The sequence below is a fragment of the Pan paniscus genome, chromosome 1, assembly GCF_029289425.2.
Source record: "Pan paniscus chromosome 1, NHGRI_mPanPan1-v2.0_pri, whole genome shotgun sequence".
Taxonomy (NCBI): domain Eukaryota; kingdom Metazoa; phylum Chordata; class Mammalia; order Primates; family Hominidae; genus Pan; species Pan paniscus.
In genome coordinates, this window is record NC_073249.2 from 126593084 (window position 1) to 126613911 (window position 20828).

A 20828-nucleotide genomic window follows, 5' to 3' on the forward strand; every position below is an offset into this window, starting at 1 on the left:
TCCTTCTTAAAACTTCAAAAATAGTACAGCCAACCACCTACATGGCATTTCCGTTCAGGTGTCTTAAAGATGCCTCAAACTCACTATGTAAGAAGAATCTCTTGAATCTGCTCCCACTCCAAAAAAAAACAACTGCAACGATAATCCAGTCTTGCAGCACTCCCTGTCTGGGTAAAAGCTCCCACAGTCACTCAAGCTACAGGCCAGAAGTCTCACCTTTCTTTCCCCTTATCCTGTCCCTCACTATGCACCATTGGTTTCGCCTCTTAAATATCTCTTGAATGCATCACTTGCCAATTCCATTGCCACTGCCTTCCTACACCCACTCTTAAAACTTTTTAATGGTTTTCTTCACTGAAGCCAGAGTGATATTTTTAAAAGGCAAATCTAATCTGATCGCTCTTCAGCTATAACCCCTCACTGACTTCCCATTGCTCTCAAGGGAAAGTTCAAATCTTCACTGTGGCCACAAGGCCTGGGGGTATCTGGCCCCATCTTCCCTGAGCTCCCCAGTAGCCACTGGGCTCTTCCTACAGAACCTGCACATCTGCAAGTCACATGTTCTTCCCTCTCACCCTCATCTTCCCACTTACCCTCCTCAACCTTCAAACCACCACGCCTGGCCACAATTCTGTCTTTCTAAATGTGACTTCTGGCATACTAGTCGACTGAACTATACAGCTATTATACAGTGATTATAAAAATCCACAACTATGACCATAGGAAGAATTTGCAGTCAATAAATAGTTCTTGAATGAAAAACTAAATGAATAATATTTAAATAGAAGGAGCAATTGGGACTTATTGTTTATTTTGTGTTTAGTGTTTATTTTGCAGAAAAACAGCAGGAAAAAAATTAAGTTTAAGAAAACTAGAATCAACATCCACAATTAAATGTTAAAAGAAAGAGCTTGTTTCACTGGTGTCCCAGCACTGTCTTATATAGGCTCTCAAGAGTGAACTGTTAAATATTCAGAAATTTTGAGAGCCCAAATCAGCAGTGGTAAAAGTATTTGTACCATGGAAATCAGCAAATACTTTTTACTTATAGAGCCAGTTTACCAACATACCACTGCTTGTAACCTGAGAATCTAAGAAATCACTCAGAATGAAGCAACCTTATAAATATTAATAATGGGAGATGAAACCAGAGATGAAAGAACATATTTACACAAAATAAGAAAGCATTTCTTATTATGAATAATAAAGTTACTCGAAGAAGAAAGAATGGAGAACAGAAGCACAGTGTCTACAATGTGGAGACTACATTAAAAAATACAAAAAGAGCTGATAGAAAAGAGACTAAGAAATTTTGGAAATGACTGTGATCTACAATTATCTTAAGCCCTTGATTCTCTAAATTCTCTGGGTAACAAGTAGTTAGGAGGTATGCAAAAATTGCAGAGCAATGGGTTGGAAAGGATCATAAAGGTCATCTAAGAACCCTTACAAGCACTGAACTGAATCCCCTCTTCACAACCTCCACAAGAAGATGAGTTTCTTAAGGACGGGAAACGTGTCTTTTATGTCTGTTGGCCCAGAGTATAGTACAGTGTTGGGAAAATTAGAATGTTATAGATGTTGCTAAATGAATTAATACAGGAATGAATAAATGATCATTACCAAGAGTTCATTCAACTTATGCCTGAACACCTCTGGTGGCTAAGAATTATTGACCTTTTGAAGCAAAAATGTGTCCAGGCATGATGACTCACACCTGTGATCCCTTTGAGAGGCCAAGGCAGGAGGATTGCTTGAGCCCAGTAGTTTGAGACTAGCCTGGACAATAGAGGGAGACCCCTTCTCTATTAAAAAAAAAAATTTAATTAGACAGGAGTGGTAGCAAGCTACCTAGAAGGCTGGGGCAGGAGAATTGTTTGAATTCAGGAGTTCAAGACTGCAGTGAGCTACAATTTGGCCACCGCACCCCAGCCTGCTAACAGAGTGAGACTCTATTTCTGAAAACAAATAAATAAAGGAGAAAGTATATAAAACAATCTTTAATTATGAGCTATGTACAATAGCAAAAACACTCTAGATCATCACTGTCCAATGGAAATATAATGCCATCCTCAAAAGAGAGCCACATGTATAATTTTAATTTTTTATAACCATATTAAAATAAACTAACAAGAAAAAAGTAAATTTTAGTAGTGTATTTTGCTCATCCAATATATCTAGAATATTCTCATTTCAGCATTAATCAACATAATTATAAATAAGATATCTTACATTTTTCTTTTATATTAAATCTTTTTATTTTGAGAGACAGGGTCTCACTATGTTGTCCAGGCTGATCTCAAACTCCTGGCCTCAGCCTGGGATTACAGCTGTGAGTCACCACACCCCGCCTTTTATACTACATCTTTGAAATCCAATATGTATTTTAAATGTACGATCTATCTCAATTTGGACTAGACTGATTTCAAGTGTTCAATAACACATGTAGCTACTAGCTAACATACTGGACAGTTCAGCTGCAGACTATATTGTCCGTATACTTCAGAGCTAGACAATGCCCAAAATACTTTACACAATTGTCCAAAGTACATCCTAGTTTCCAGCCTCTCAACAAATCTATGACATATATGTACCAGCTACAATAAAAGAAAGAGCTTATATCATCGAGACCTACAAGACGAAACTGTATTGAGAATTAGTAGGGAAGACAAAACCATCTCCCATTCATGAAAGAGCAAAACCACATGCCTCAGGAGGCAGGGCCCAAAGTTGAACGTGACCTGTACCTAACAACAACAACAAAAAAAAAACAGAATCTCAGCTTTTCAGATTTAACATAAGGCTATACATGAATCATTTTACTCATCTAAAGAAACAGAGATACGTGAAAATTCAATTCTAAAGTCATGGCTTAAAAGGTCACCTGAAATCAGCAGAATAAAATCTGTCTAGAACTAGCAATAACACCAGAAAAACACACCAAGACCTGTACTCTGGGCATTTCATCAACATCTGACTGACACCCATTTAACCAGTAATTTTTCTATTCTTTTTTTTTTTTAATTTCAGAAACAGGGACTCATTCTGTCACAGCAGCACGATCATAACTCACTGCAGCCTCAAACTGCTGGGCTCAAGCAATCCTCCCACCTAAACCTCCCAAGCAACTAGGACTACAGATGTGTGCCACTACCCCTGACTAATTTTTATATTTATTTTTTTTTGTAGAGACCAGGTCTTACTATGTTACTCAGACTGGTCTCTAACTCATGGGTTCAAGTGATCCTCTTGCCTCGGCCTCCTAAAGCACTGGGATTACAGGAATGAGCCACCCACACGGCCAACAATTTTTCTTTAAAAATAAAAATAATGGCAAATTGGTTTTAACTCAGGTATTTAAGAGCTTTTCATAACATTCAACAAAATAATAACTATTACTATGTTCATTAAGGTAAATGACTGCAATCTTATTCAAAACCATATTTATCAACTAAGGCTACTGGAAATATACCATAAAGAGTACAAAAACTTTGGCACCTACCCTACTTCACTAAGTTTGGTAAAACTGATCTGGAACCCTAAAGGTAGGAATAAAAAAAAAAAAAAGTAGTCTGAGCGAATTTTCGCAACACAAATCACCAAAGCACCTTCTTGTTCCAGCAGATAAAAAATAGAATAATATAACTCACCTCCATGTGAGTTCTTAATGGGTCATGGAGACACTTACACTTGTTTCTCTTCTCAGGTCCTGTATAGCGGAGCTTACTTAGCACTTTAACAAGAAAACTCTGACAAAGAGTCTTTTTTCATGGGGGTACAACTTATTCAAAATATGCCCCAGCTGTTAAGAATGGATTCAACAGTTTGGACTGGAAAAGCCATCTATTTTCAACACTCAGGAAATTGGCACATCCCCACTAGTCAAAACTAATGCGAATTAGCTTCCATTATACCAAGCACCAAAAGCAAAAGTTTACTAAAGATCCATGGGGCAGAAATGACCCCAAAGATCAAGACTGAGAAACAGTGAGGAAAAGCTGAGAATGAAAGGAACATCTTAAAAGAGGATAAAATACTGTTTCCACAGTTTTGATACTCAAGAGGAAAGCACGGTAAAGAGAACTTTCCCTTTGAAGTACAGTTAATTGCTAAACAAACTTCGACAAAAATCACAATATCATATTTAAGCTAATAAAAATCTGGTTCAATGTTTTATGTAAGGAAATATATTTTATGATTACATCTAATGTCTACCAGCACATGTTTACTTTATGAAAAAGAAGGCAGCCTGATGCCAAGTCCTAAGTGGTTGACCAACTTTTTGAGCCTTTGTTTAAAGACCTACAGTGGTTGACCCTTTTGAGCCTTTGTTTAAAGACCTACAAGTTCTGGCATGCCCAGAAGATCTAAAATAATTACTTTTGAGATTTCCCATTAAGACTCAGCCACAGAGCTCAGCAACTGGGATATCACTAAGGGTCATCCCCCAAAACACAACAAACACCTCCCTCAACACAAACATTATGCATCCATTTTAATGACAGATGTCATAAAAGGATTGCCAGTGGGAGGGGTGTGAATCCTCTGTTAGAGAAGATTGTCTGGCCTCACAACAGCAAGAAAACTTGGATATTCCTGTTCACATTAAATAAAATACCATGATTTGATAAGCCATCTATTTCCAAGACTCTCAGGAAACAGCATTAAAAAAATGTTCCACAAAATGCTAGCATATTATTTTAATCCCAAGAGATGTTTTTTGTTCCACACAGGTGTGGATCAGGAAATATGCCTCAGAGTGTTTCACAACAGGAGTTCTGCTGGATATTAATGGAAAGTATGGGGCAGGAGGAAGAAAATCAGTACTTTGTAAAATTCTGGGCCAGATGCAGTGGTGCATGCCTGTAATCCCAACTACACAGGATTTGAGCCCAAGAGTTCAAGCCCACCCTGGGCAACAAAGTGAAACCTCCATCTCAAAAAAACAAAAAGAAGAAAGAAAATTCTGGGTTATACAGAGCTAAACAGGTTACTTCATTACTCAGAACCATTCAGAATCTTTAAAACAGAAATTTGCTTTGTAAATCTCCAAGATGGAGAGTTTTAAATTTACTTGATATATATATATATTTACTTGATATATATATATACTTGATATATATATACTTGATATATATAATATATATACTTGATATATATATAATATATATACTTGATATATATATAATATATATACTTGATATATATAATATATATACTTGATATATATATAATATATATACTTGATATATATTATATATATACTTGATATATAATATATACTTGATATATATTATATATATACTTGATATATATAATATATATACTTGATATATATAATATATATACTTGATATATATTATATATATACTTGATATATAAATATATATATACTTGATATATAATATATATACTTGATATATATATATATAGTTTGCCATGGTACATCTTACAGAGCAGGAGTTCTCAACCTTGACCACACATATTGGCATCATATATGCAGTTTTTCAAAATCCCAATACTCTGACTTCACCCTTGACCAATTACAGCAAAATTTCTGGGCACAGAATCTAGGGATCAGTAGTTTTTTAAAGCTCCCCAGGTATGTAGATAAGTTTGAGGATCAACATAACTTTGAGAAACACCTGTAAATTCTAGCCTCTTCTCCAAGCTTTAGGAAAAAACTAAAGGGATAGGACATCGAATGTTCACAGCTTTATTCCATTAATGTCAGCACATTACCCTACCTAACCTTACCTCCAGACTTAGTCATTATTTTTCATGCCATGCTCTCTGGATATGTCTTCAAAACTAGATCCCTGGATGTTATTTATTGTCAGCATAATTTTATTCCCTGTTTAATTGTATATGTCATTTTATTTATTTATTTATCTATTTATTTTATTTTATTTTATTTTTTTGAGATGGAGTCTTGTTCTGTTGCCCAGGCTGGAGTGCAGTGGCGCGATCTTGGCTCACCACAACCTCCGCCTCCCAGGTTCAATCAATTCTCCTGCCTCAGCCTCCCGAGTAGCTGGGACTACAGGCACATGCCACCATGGCTGGCTACTTTTTTTTGTATTTTTAATAGAGACAGGGTTTCACTTTGTTGGCCAGGCTGGTCTCGAACTCCTGACCTCAAGTGATCGCCCACCTCCCAAAGTACTGGGATTACAGGCGTGAGCCTCCACGCCCGGCCTATATGTCATTTTAAAAACTGGCTTTTAGGAGATTTAGGAATTATCACCAATACTAAAAAACTTACCAATCTGATACATATGGACCAATAAACAAAGAAATAAGTATAAAATGAATTTAAAAGCACAAGAGACATCTTAAATAAGAATTGTACAATTTAGATTGGTTATCTTTTCAATGTTTTGTGGGACTTTAAATTTTCACAAATACTGTTTTGTGAGCACCAACAATGTAGATTTGAAAACCACTGCCACTGACTGCCATGAAAACAATCTGGACATTCCACTAAGGGTCACTGGTCTCCTGGGGTTTTAGACAAGCTGAGATTAATATGACTTTGTTTGCTCAATAGTATACACTATAATTTAGTAGTACACTGAAAGGAAGAGAACCTAAAAAGATTCATACCCAGTTTGTCAATTCAAACTCTGCTGAGTCTGACCCCAGAACTGAAAGGTCTCTTGTTCCCTTGAAGGCTAACTGCCAAGCCAACACTGAAAATGGATGACTCAAAGAATTAAGGTAGATGAAAAACACCCCTTTCTCCTGATTTTCACCTAAAGTCACTCTTAATCAACACACTGGCTATTCTCAGTAAAAGTGAATACAGTTTTTGACACACCTACCCTCCTATTCAACAGAACATCCTAAGACTGACTCACAAGTGACATCACAACACTCATTGCTGTCACACAAGCCAGAAATTCAACTATCTCTAAAGTCAACTATACTTAATTTAATCAAGAATAGGCAGTTAAAGCTACACAATTCTCATTTTTTGTTAATTTTAACTAGGTGAACAGAATCTAAGTAGGAATAAAATCAGATCATCCTTTTGGTTATAATAATGTACCCATACTGTGAACTTCGTATTATATATACTACCTAACATACCATTATACAACCTATGCCATACGAATAAATAAACATAGCACCTAAAATCAGTGCCTGAATTGCTGTTCTCCAGTTTTCATCCTAACATGAAAGGCATTCCATGGGGCCTATTCCTAACATCTTCTCCTACTCCCCCATTTCAGAGTTAAACCTCCTTCCTCAGTATTCCCATAACACCTCTCTCCTAATTCTAACAAAGCACTGTAACGGTTTTATACACCTATACATGTATACAGACTATACACTGAGCTCTCCTGCAGCAGGTACCAAGTTGTCCTAAACATCTTTTGATCCATAGGACTATCACAGTGACTGGCACTGAAAAAGCAATAAATATATTTTAGTATACTTGCTCCCTCAGGACACAATAGGAAAAGAACCAACCACAGCCCTCAAGAGAAGAGTCAGCCATGCAAACAAATAATTATAATACAAGGTGTTTGCTTTAACGTTGCATGTAGCCTTGTAATACATAAAATGTAATAGGGAATCACAGGCAAAGGACCTGCCAAGCCTCTCCAGAAAAATGAGGAAGGCTTTACAGAAGTGACTGCTCAGATAAATGTTTGCAAAGTGAAAAAAATTTGAAAAACAGCATTATTTAAATTCACAGTAGCCATAAAACTCTTTTATTAGAAAGAAACTAAAATATATGGCACAAATGGGAACACAGACATTTCAGTGAAAAGTGTATATGAACATACCAACCACACCTTCAACAAGCCTTCAAAATCATCTTCATTTTTAAAAAATTTTAAATAATAAAACAATTACATCCAAATAGAAATTCCTTTAAGGCTTCTCATTTTTAATTAAAAGTGTTAATATATCAGCAGTTGAAAAAATCTAGACAATGAAGACAAAAGTGTAATTTCATAAGAAATGGGATTTTTTTTTAAACCTGGTGATAATAAAACCCAGATTATAATGAAGGCCAATGCAATGATGGCTGCCCAGAATTTAGTATGAGGATGATTCTTGATAGAAGTCCATTAGTCTTAGTTGGCCTGAACTGTAGACTAAAAACAACTCACATCTTATCTTAGCATAATAAAAAAATTAAGTTTCCAGAAAACTAGTAGTATTCTTTCAACTAAATTCTTCACTAAATTATAAATGCACTACTTTGTGGTATTTTCTGTTTCAAATGTATGGTTTATGAAGATTCCAGATTTAGAAATGAAGCTTAATGTAAATACAACTCTTGGTATCCTAAATATCAAAAATATAGAACTTAGAGTTACATTCAAAGGCATATTTTTAGTAGGAAATGGGTGCATATCTTCATTTACTTATACGTGCATAAAGAAATTCTAGACTGATATCAAATCAACTAATACCAGAAGTTACCTGGAAAGGACTAGACAGATGAGGATCAAGGATGGGAGGGATAATTTTCACTTAAACCTTCCTATATAGATTTTTTAAATTTCTGAACTATGTTAATGTATTTATATTTTCAAATATTTACATAAAAGTATTTGAGTGAAAAATATTTGAAAAATAGGCTATAAATTTAGTATTTATGTAGAATTGAAATCAATTCTATGTTAAGTAGTATTAATTATCTTACTATCTTTTCTTCTATTCTGGTATTATTATTTAAAAATTCTAGTTCTTGACTGGGTGCAGTGGCTCACACCTTTATCCCAGCACTTTGGGAGGCTGATGCAAGCGGATCACTTGAAGCCAGGGGTTCAAGAGCAGCTTGGCCGACATGGCAAAACTCCATCTCTACTAAAAATACAAAAATTAGCTAGGCATGGTGGTGGGGGCCTCCAATTCCAGCTATTCAGGGGGCTGAAGCAGGAGATTCTCTTGAACCCAGGAGGCAGAGGTTGCAGTGTGCCACTGCACTCCAGCCTGGGCGACAGAGTAAGACCCTGTAATAATAATTACTATTACTATTAATTATGTTACTAACAATAATAATAGTATAATGCTAACAACAAGAAAAACAAAAACCAAACATTGCACTAGGTAGAAGGATAAATTTATTACTTCATTCGATCCTTAGTTTAGACCTGAAGCCATTTTACAGATAAGGAAACTGTGGCTGAGAGAGGATAAGTAATTTGTCCAAGATACTTATTTACTACAGATAGCAAGAAGCAGAATGAGGCTTCAAACTGCCTGAAGTTTCTCTGCCTCCAAAGTATATACTCCTAACCACTTTGCTTAGAACTTAGAATTATCAGCATTATTACCCCTTTCTGAAAAAACAGGATTATATTTTACAAAGGACTTTCAAAGTATAGGAGCCATTAGAAGTGGAAGGAAAAATAAGCTTTGTCTTCACCATTAAAACTTTCATCTACATTATCTGGCATTTTTTATCTGCCCTTCCACGGCTGATTACCTCAGACTCTAGGTTGATTCAGAATATTTTCCCCTCAGGGTCCAAATCCCAAGGCCTTACTCCTTGACTTCACTTTAATTAAGCACAATAGGTGTTGCTTCTTCCCTCCCCATGTCTTACCCTAACAGCTACCTCCTGTGATCTCAGAAGCAGAATAAGAATCCCTTGACTCTTAAGGGATTTAGTCTTAATGTATTCATTCAAATATTTACTAAAAGTGCTTTTAAGTATAAGGCACTGGGGCCTGCCCTCTGAGAGTTTACAGCAGAATGAGGAAGACAGACAAGCAGAGTCTTCTCAGTCACTCCCATTCCTTTCGCTCATTGTGTTGGTTAATTATGGTAATATAACAATAATAAGCAATAAGCAATACACATGCTTGCAGATTTGGACACACAAGCAAAAAAGGCAAAAATATTAGAATCATTCACAATTCTAGCAGAGGTAAGTGTTATGGGAGTTTTGATGTATGGTCCCTTCTACTGTATGTATGTATGTATGTATGTATGTATGTATGTATTTGAGAAACGGTATCACTCTGTCACCTACGCTGGAGTGTAGTGGGGCGATCTCAGCTTACTGCAGTCTTGACCTCCCAGGCTCAAGCGATCCTCCCACTTCAGCCTCTCAAGTAGCTGGGACTACAAGCACATACCACTATGCCTGGCTAACTTTCATATTTTTAGTAGAGACGGGGTTTCACCATGTTGCCCAGGCTGGTCTCGAACTCCTGGGCTCAAGCTATCCACCGGCCTCAGCCTCCCAAAGTGCTGGGATTACAGCCATGAGCTACTGCACCCAGTCCCCTTCTACTTTTTAAATGAGCTCAAGTTCACCCCAAATTTTTAAAAGATCTTCTTTTGATGATACTTAGAAAACACAGTAATGAGAGAAAGGTTTCCTGGGGATGCCAGTCAGATTTGTGTGCCAAACTGGTGATTTAGGGTCCCCACTAAACAGGTGCTCCTGAAGAATCTTAGAGGGTCTTATTCTATATCCCCAGCCTCTGACATGTGACCAGAGCTCAATCACTGCTTATGAAATGAAAGAATGAATGGATGAATCAATGATGTAGATTACTGAAATCCAACAAATCTTGACATGATTATTAGCTTATAAATGAGGCACTTTTTGTGCTTGACATAAACTGTAAAGATATAGAAAGGATTCAAAGAAAAAAATAAATTCCTACAAGAAGAAAGCTCTTTTATTCTTGCTAGCTAGGGGGATAAAACTCTACGAAATGAAATAATAAAAACTACCATCTCATTTCATTCCATATAACATAATGGTTATCATCTTAAGACAATTAAAAAACACTACAACCCACTCTAAAGTGTCCAGCTCTGTAGCAAAAGTTTAACCCAAGTCTCACCAGGAGTTATACCTGAATGGAAGATAGGGGGGGTTTGAGCCAGACAGGAGTGCTCTGTAGGCTTCTTCTGGTGTCTTCTTTAAATAGATTACCTAAGACAGATAAATAGCAACATTTAGAACACCCAAGAATGACACAAAACTAATTACTCACCAAATTTGCATTTCACTTCCTCCACTTTGAGTGACAACTGTTACGGTGATAGTGTTGATCTTTACAAAGCAACAACTTGCCAACATTTCCTTTTCAGCACGAAGCTGCGCAGCAGCCTTTGTCTTCTCCATGGGTAAGCTTAGAGACAGAGGGCAGATCCATGAAGAGGCCATCCCAGGCTCTTTACAAAGGCACACTGAACAGACACAATGGCAGGGACAGTTGTACCCTCATAATATACCGTGTGCTCACCAAAGATCAATGCACACCTCCTTGACCTTCATCGAAGACCTGAGGTGAGTTATTTCAGTGCCTGGTAAATTTTGAAAGACTTCTCACAGTGAGCACAATATCCATGGGGTATCTACTGAATTTTCTGCCTACTCTTGAGGAAAGCCAGTGTTGCTCTCTAGACACTCAATAAAATCACAATAAAATGGGTGAAAATGTGTATGGGTAAGAGTATTGGAAAACATATTATCTTGGATTTTGATACCAAAGCTACTTAAATCCCTCTGGTCCAACAAGATGAACTAATCTTAAAGACACAAACAAAAAAGGATTCCTTAAAACCAGTGAACAACTCCCAGGTAATATACATAGATACTGAGTATATAGTATATGCCAGGCACTGTATCAGGTACTGGCACCTCCCTTAATAGAATTTATGCTTGTGGGGCAAAGACAATAATCAACAAAAATAAATACAGTCTAAGGTAAATGCTGAAAAGGAAATAAACAGGGGCCTGGAAAGCAGCTACCTGAGTCAAGGTAGTCAGGGAGGGGTCTCTGGGTGATGTTCAGGGTAAGATCTAGACTCTAGATGGGGAGAACCACAGGAAGAGCTAAGGGGAAGGAGGAATGGCTATCCAGGCATGAGAATGACAAAGACAAGTTCCCTGAGATAGGAAAGAGCTCGGTAAGTTGGAGGAAAAGGAGGTCAATGTGGCTAGGACTGAGAGAAGAGGACAGGGGGCGGGAGAAAACCAGGCAGTGGCCGGAATGTGAAGAGCAATACAAACCACTGGGAGAGTTCAACTTTATTCCAAGAGCAATTAAATTTTTTAATTCTGAGCCGATGGCCTTGGTCCTTTTCCTCTATAGTCAGAAACGAGCTTAATTCCTACAATCTTCTCTACCTAAAATTAGTGGCACTATTTCCTTAGTATGTCCCAACATCAAAACCCTATGCATTTCAATGACAAGAATGGCAGAGTCTTGGTTCTTAACAGTAGGGTTTTCCTCTACTTACAAACCTTCTTTGAGCTTTAAGCTATTTCACTAGGAATATATTACATGTTTACTTATTAATATTTCAGGACTAGAAAACGAGTCCATTCTGAGTTTTCTAAAGGAAGAAAAATAAAATAAATAGATTAAAAATACTAACTTTAGTAACAAAACCCCATATTCATTTGGCAAGTAAACATGAAGGTCTGATAAAGCACACACCAACCAAAGCTTATTGAGTGTGAAACAAAAAGCAATAGAAAGGAAATAACTAAAAGTGCTGCCAGACAAGAGGCACAGATTCTAAAAATGGAGAACTGTCACTCTAGTTGCAGCTCAAATAATTACAAAACTCCATTTAAACCAACACTAGCTCTAAAGACCATTTTCAGTAACCAACATTACAACAGGTTTTACTGTACCCTAAGGGGTAGGTTATATAACAGAATTGGTTATAATGCAGTGATTTCTTAAGCCTAAAGATGCTGCAGTATTTGAAAGGTGACTGGTTGCTAAAAGGGAGGGCTGCTTGTAGAAAGCTTCTGTGTGTGGATTAGATAATTAAAGCTTAGACAACAACCTTTGAAAAGCAAAAATGCATTTTCCTCCCCAGGAGCAATTACGTTAATTCCCTTTAATTTGGAGGGAGTCATTCTGCAAGAGGGAGGCACCAGCCCACATGGAATGCTTCTTTAGATTGGCTACCCCACAGGGCTTTGCTCCTCATCTTACCTGCATGACTTAGCACACATGGCCCATGTTCTCACACTGCAAGATGAGACCCTTTGTTTTTATTTTTATCCCAGTGCTCAATTATTAATAAGTGCAAAGTGAAACCCAACAGAGGCCATCTAAATTCCAGGAGATTCCTGGGGCATCTTTTACAGGTTGACCTTTCACAACCTGAAGGCAGGTATTTGGGCGAAGTGGGGAAATGTTCTCCTGATGAGTGAGTGCATTACTGCATGAATGCATGCTGGGTCATTAAAATACCAAATTCGATTTTTCCAGGACAAAATATGTCACATATTCTTATGCCAGATCTTCTTAGACATGTCTGCTTATTAAAAAGAGAGAGAGGAGAGAGACAGACTAGGCTAGATTAAAGCTCAGAAGAAAAGTGACATTTAGTAAGAAAGGTAAGGAACTTTCCAAACTCGCATTGTTGCTCTAGGATGAAAACAGAATTCGAACAGTGGGCTGACTCCAAAGCCCACAGCAATTTCATCATATCTGCCTGAAAATATAAACTCAGTTGGTAGCATAGGTCTGGAAAAAAGGTTTCCACTCTTCCAAGTTCCTAAATGCCATTTCATTCCATTTGATTTTAAAACTTAGGTGACTTCAAACTGTTAACAGTTTGTAGTCACATTTGAGGAAAAGGGCAGGGGAAGGATCAGAAGGAGAAAGAGGAACTTTCTACCTTATATTTCTACTATCAACACATTGTCTTTTTCACAGACATACACAAATCTGTTTTTTAAATGTGAAGTAAGTAAATTAGTTATGCAATGTTAAATGTGTACTCTTTCTAAAAATAAAATCCATATTTAATGCTCGAAAATTTGTTGCCAGATATTCTAATATTTCTAAAAATATTTTTGCCTTCTCTCAGCAGAATCATAAAAATATTTTCTGAATGAAATTAATTTCAAAGCATCTTCTAAATATCTTGATTTTTTCTCTTGTGCTCCTATGGGGAAAGAAAGAATATGCTGTCTACTTTTCTCGCTAGGTATTAACATATATAAACCCAAACCAGAACTTTCCCCAAACTTTTGACTAATACAACTTAACAAAAGCATTTGCACTGATAATGTTTGGTGTACCACATCATTTTAGTGGGTGGTACATGCACGACTTTGATAAAATTGCCCTACTTTTGCCAAGAAGTCCTAGAAACCATATTAATAATATAGCATTTAACATATACTTTTATTTTTAACTGAGCAGGAGTCACCCAATTAAAGTGACTTTTTTCTGTTTAATTAACTTCCAGGTACCAAGAACTTAAATAACTTTTAGTTTCTTTAATAAAAGCTTCTTAAAGAGCCAGTATCTTAACATATATATTATCAACAGCTATGAGGTTTTATTAAACAGCATAATAAAATTTACCCTACTACAAACCAGCACAATTTATATTGTTTACCAGTAAGCCAATGTTGCCCATTAGTTAATCATGCACTTTCCCAACTTCTGCCATAGGTACCACCATGTACTACCATTCATTCTTTTTAAACACACATTTACTTTTGACTTAAATCAATTTGATGTAAAATGTTTTATATCATTGCTATAAATGGGAAAACCTGCCACTGAGTCTATACATAAATGAATATTAAAATGCATAACTCTTATAATTTTAAATATTTGTGTTTACTACACCGTGAGAAACAATGTAACAAATATCAAGTCTGTACTAATTTTATAGAGGAACACCAGACCAACATGAGAAGTTATATAGAATCCTCTTAGAATTCATCTGCAAATACTTCTAAATCATTTTTTTAAACTAAATCCTGCAGTCATTAAATCCTTAATACCTGCTCCAAAATAATATGTGAATTTCTGAAGCATTTTGGAATTTACAACTATATTTCTCTACTCAGATAATTCAACCTCTCTGATACACAAGGGGAGATTCTTAAAACAATAAATGGCTTCATAGAGAAGTCTCAACCAGACTCTGGGTCATGAATTTGCTAATGATCTTTCTCTGGGGACATTTGCCTCAAACTTTACTATGTTTTTAGCTTTGTTTTTAGGTGCTATTTTTCCTCCAAAAAAAAAAAAACCTTTTCAGCAAAGCATAACACACACACACATACACACTATATATATATATATATACACATATATGTATATATATGTGTATATATATATTTAAAAGTGAAATCTGTGCCCCTACATTAATTATATTTATATTTTGTGACTTGGAAAGTGAAAATACTCTTGAGGATTCAATTTGGCCATCTGAAAGAGTATTCTTCAATTTTATTTGTTTAATATTTTACTTGTGTGAAAAAGAGGAAACAAATGCTGACAATAGCCTTTCCCAGGTAGGTGCTGCCACTGGAACATTGGCACGATAGCTTTGAAATTAACATTCCAACCATGTCTTAGTCAATTAAATTCCTTCAAAATACAATTTCCAGAAAACTGATGTTACAACTTTAAAATAGTCTTAAAGCACTATGATTTACCAAATATGGAAGACTTATGCCAAAAAAGGAGAGACTCCATTTACAAGTTTCAGACAACTAGGTTTAGAATACACAGAATACTAACTGTGGACATTACAAAGACATCACTATGATGTGTGCTTTGGGCTGAAGCCCATTAATCAGCAGAAATGCTGAGTCCTTTCCTTAGCACTATGTAACTTACAATTATCATGCTTGCAAAACTGCAATTGAGGATGGGGGTGGGCAGATGTAAGAAGAAAATGTTTCTTTTACTGGTGAAGCTAACCAGTGCAGAGCACTCACTTGGCTTGAAACTACCGCACCCTAACTGGCTGCTCTCAACATCCCCCTTTCTCATGAGGGGTTCCTCCCAGTCAGCCAGACCCAGAATCTCAAAAGTCATCTTTGACCTTGGCCTCTCCATCACGTGATAGCCACATCAAGTCAATACCCAGACTGATTATCTCTTCACAGTCACAGTCAGTCTCTCTCTTTTTATTTATTTTATTTTAGACAGGGTCTGGCTCTGTCACACAGGCTGGAGTGCAGTGGCACAATGTCAGCTCACTACAACCTCCACCCCCAAGGCTCAAGCCATCCTCCCACCTCAGCCTCCCAAGTAGCTAGGACTACAGGTACACACCACCACATTCAGCTATTTTTTTGTATTTTTCGTAGAGACAGGCCTTCACCATGTTGGCCAGGCTGGTCTCAAACTCCTGGCTTCAAGTGATCCACCCGCCTCAGCCTCCCAAAGTGCTGGGATTACAGGCGTGAGCTACCACTCTTGGCCATCCACAGTCTCTTTCAATTATGGGGTAGATCCAGGTTTGGGAGCCTGAAACACATCATTTGGGGAGCAAAGATGGAGGATACAAACATCTTTTCAAATTTTACAAAAATTTTTCCCTTCAACAGCTTGAGAGACGGAACTAAGCAAGAAAAGGCCCTGAGTCTTAAATTTCATTAGTTCCGCAGTGAACTACCTGGACCTTTCTTCCATGACAATCATCATCACGTTATTTCAAACCCTTATCCAAACCCTTATCACTGTACTCTAGGACTAACACCATTTCTCTCTGCCTCCACCTCCTGCCTACTCCAGTAGTTCCAGAGCAGGGCTCGGAAAGTCTCAACCCTGCTCAAAAAGCCCAGTCCAGACTGCCAACCCTTCACCAAGATATTGTCCCAGCCTGCCTTTTCAGGTAAATTTGTCATTTTTCCTCAAATGAACCCTACCCGCTAGCCTGGACTCCTCACCCTTCCCTAAACATACCTGATATCTCTGGTATTTGAGGTTGTTGTTGTTTTTCTGGAATACTTTCCTCGCCATTTCTACCTATTAGACCTATATTTCATTAGACCTAAACTCAAATACTATGTCCCATGATGCCTTTCTTCTCCAACTCAGAACCTTTTCCCTTACCCTTTAGACTCCAGAATATGACACTCAACTATAGGTGATAATGATCACAATAATGACAACAATAAAAACAAAAAGTTAACAGTATATACCAAGTGCCAGGCACTCTTCTAGGCATTGTACATAACTTGGTTCATTAATCCTCACATCACCCCAAGTTAGGTTCCATTATTATTCCCATTTTCATTTTACAGGAAAAGCACTGAGAATTAGTTGCTCAAGGTCACATAGTCAGTCTGGCTCCCTCATAGAAACTCATAAGCACATCCTGATGGGCCCCTCACAGCTCTTTTGTAATTAGTTTCCTTTAGACTAAAGTGGAAAGCTTCTGGAGCTCAAGTAACCAAGCTTCCCATACCTTTATAAACCTTCAGATGCCTCCTGTCAGATAGATGCTCAGCAAAAAACCAATGTTTAATGAACAGCTACTTTAAACATATAAGGATAAGAATGCATCTACCCAAAAGGGTTAATTCAGCTTAATTAATAATTGGTGAATGAGATTTTAAAAGACTATATCACTACAACTATAGTGGGAATGCCCAAAAGAGGGGTAAAATTAACTTTCTCAGCCCAGTTGTATGAAAGCATCAAGCCAAATAGAGTCAATTCACCAATGATGTGCTTCAAGAGAAAGCAATAGACTGATTTTAAAAAATAAAAGCTCTAGGTCATATGATTTGTATTTGCTTATAGAAAGTATTTAGTCAAGGCATACTCCCTGATCCAAATATTCACTCTCCCACTTCCTCTGTGTCTATTCTGAAGCCACACTCAGCCACTTCCAACATGGGATACAACGCAGCCAGCAGGAGGTGGAACAGAGCACAAATCACCACAGATGACTGTAATTCAATCAGCATATATATTTACTTAACGCTTACAATTTGCACAGGAACCTGCACATATACGAGGGCACAGGGATAGTCTGAAATCTCCATTATGGAGCTTAAAGACACTGATTTCAAGGACTCTAAAGGGGGCTGGGAATGGCCTATGAAGTGACCAGACTCAACCTGAGCCTACCTTGCATCATCGCAGTGTTTAGATGCCACCTCCTCCGTTTCCTTGGGATCACAGCTCTAAAGTGAGACAGTCTTTTTGGCAACCCAATAAGATCAGGCCCCTGCCTTATGTTCTCAAAGCTCTCTGCCTTCTCCTTCAAATTCGTATACCAGTTTGTTTCTGTGGTTATTTGATTGAGCCTGTCTCCCCAAGTAGGCTGTAAGACTAATGACAGCAAGGTTTCCATCTCTTTTTTATCTGCAGGACTCAACACTATGCCTGGCATGTAGCACACACTCAAAAAATGATGGACGATTGCACAAATAGTGGGCGTTTTATACGAGGGGAAGCATGACATAGACACAGGTTCTTTCCCCATTAGTGGCATGAAACTAACCCTCTATGCTTCCATTGCCTTAGGTATAAACTGAGGATAATAATTGTAACTATCACATAAGGTTGTTTGTTGGGAAGAATAAATGAATTAATAATGTATGTAAAGTGCTCAAAATTATATCTAGCACATAGCTCTTCTACAGCAAGGGACAACAAAAAGGAGATAAACTTTGGTCCCAAAATGTTTTTTTTCCTTTCCACCATCTGTCTCTGGGTCAATCTGGACCCACACTGTTATTATTTCTCGCACCTTCACCCTAAAGCCCGTCTACGTATACAAACATCAGAATATGAGGTTGTAAATGTCCCTAATAAGACCATGATTTAGTTCAACCCTCTGATTATAGAGTACAGATGTTGATCCTACTCTCAGTTCTGTCTCTTTAAACAGCCTCCCTAGTCTCCTGATGCCTTAGTATCAACATCCATAAAATAAATGCCACTGGTCCCTGCTTTACCAAACCCATTATCAAAATATCAGAAGATCCCTGAGGTGGGCCATGTCTTTCTGCAACAAAGTACATGAAATAAGAAGCGAGTTACTGTTACTAGCACTGTATTCATTTTTTCTATTTGAATGTCTCATGAACAAAAGAATTAGATTCCCAAGTTGGATTTGTTTTTAGGAAAGGAAAGCACTCACCAGTTACCTGCAAAGAATGAACCACACAAGTCCATGAAAAGAAGTCCAGCATAGAAACAGAAGTCTATCATAAAAATGCACTGCAAGGCAAAAAACTCTGCAAAAAGCTGAAACATAAAACTTTTAAAGTCTCTTCCTTGGCTCCCAAAACTTGGTTCTCAGACTTCTAAATGTCAGGGCACTTAATTTATAAACTGTTTTTTCCTAAAGACAGCATTAATTGTGATACACAAACACAAACAAATTGTTTAATTTTGTTATTTTTAGCAACATTATTTTCTTAATCATTTCCTCCCATTATATCCAGTGACTCAGAAAACAATATCTACATTCAACTTTATAATTTTTTAAAAATAGGAAAAAGTTATACATTTCTCAAACGCATAAACAATTCCACTTTGTTCTAATTGCTTGTGGAAATAGAAATATTCAATGTTAATCACATATGAATTAGGAAAGTCAGTCTGATTACAAATCAGAAACACAACTGTATTTAAAACTTGTATTATATTCAGTCTATTTTAAATCTATCATGCTAAATAGTCTAATTAAAACAGAGTAAGAATGAATGTCTTTTGTTTCCTACAGTCTTTGGTTGAACATGTTGTAAAAGAAAGTCATTCTTCCTGTTCTTCAAGTTTTGAGTCCATTATAAATCACAGATTATGAAGTCAGCAAAGCATAAGACAATATATCTGCTTAACAAATATGGAGGCAAGGCTAATCATAGAAGTTAAGCAGAACCTGACATCAGGTCTCTATAGACATCACTTATTTCTACCCTAAAAATACTTAACAATTTTCAGTATTTGAATCCTCATGAGAATGAGGTCTAGAAATGAGTATGTTTTTTGTTTGAGGTGCTGTTTGCTCTGAAATACCCTCATGTGACATCTCTTTACAGTTTAATTTGAAGCTGGGATTTAACATACAGTCAACAAAGAGCAGACTTTATTTATTTGACAATTCGTTTAGAATAGAAATACTCTCTCACCCCTCTCATGGGTATAATTAGAGTGAAACCAGTGGGAGCTTTTTGATGGGCAATTTAGGGAGAATGGCAGACAATATTAACCATGTGTGTCTTCCCATCTAATTTGATTACAACCAGAATTTTCATAATCAGCCTAAAAAGATATCCTTCCAGAACTGACAGCTACAGCCAGCACAAATGCACATCTCTTGCTAGCATTGTCTCAGTGACACAATGCTTCTCTTCTGCCTGAGGTGAGTTCATGTACCAGCATAGACCTCACTGAGCTGGTTGTGTGACAGTAAACTAGTCCAACCCCTTATAAAGCAAACAAAGGAAACACCAAGCCAATGTTCTTAACACACAGAAACCTAAAAGGACACGTTAATGGGGGAAAGGAGAAAATGTGTCGCCCCAAAATAACCTCAGTCCCTTAGTCTTACGCAAGCTGAGCAAAATACTGTTATGTTACAACATGCAGATAAATATAACCCTGTAGAACATTTATCATTCATCATCAAAAGGTAGTCCTTATATAAAACGCAAAAACAGACTCACTCCAGAATATCACTTGAATAATACATACTCCCAAACTGAATGGTTTCATGTTAAAAACTCCTGGTGCTGAGTTTCACTGCTTACTTCTGGGTATATCATGAGCTTCATTTCATAAAACTTTCCAAATGAAGAAAGAAAATGAAAAAAAAGTATGTTATTTAAACCCAGGACTGAATTGGATCAAGTTTATAAGGGCAAAGAACCATAACTTTGTAATGAAGATGGTGACGCAGATCCACTGTAACAGACCAGGACTGGATGTTTAAATCCTCTTAACACCTGTTAGCAATTATAGAAAGTCTTTAAATTGCAAATACATTATACTCCAAACATTTATCTGTAAAAGATAATATGGGGTTTTTTGTTTTGTTTTGTTTTCTGTTGTTGTTGTTTAAAGTAGAGATGGGGTCTTACTATGTTGCCCACGCTGGTC

At 36.9% G+C, this 20828-nt stretch overlaps 1 protein-coding gene across 4 annotated transcripts in view; it reads right to left on the bottom strand.

The window, feature by feature from the left end:
* Window positions 1-20828, bottom strand: part of CDC14A (cell division cycle 14A) — a 170434-nt gene that overhangs the window by 85890 nt on the left and 63716 nt on the right. For all 4 annotated transcript variants that reach the window (XM_003808479.6, XM_014346180.5, XM_055115543.3 and 1 more), the window contains exon 5: window positions 10839-10918. In XM_003808479.6, the coding sequence (XP_003808527.1) occupies window positions 10839-10918 (80 nt within the window). The remainder of the gene's footprint in view (window positions 1-10838; window positions 10919-20828) is intronic.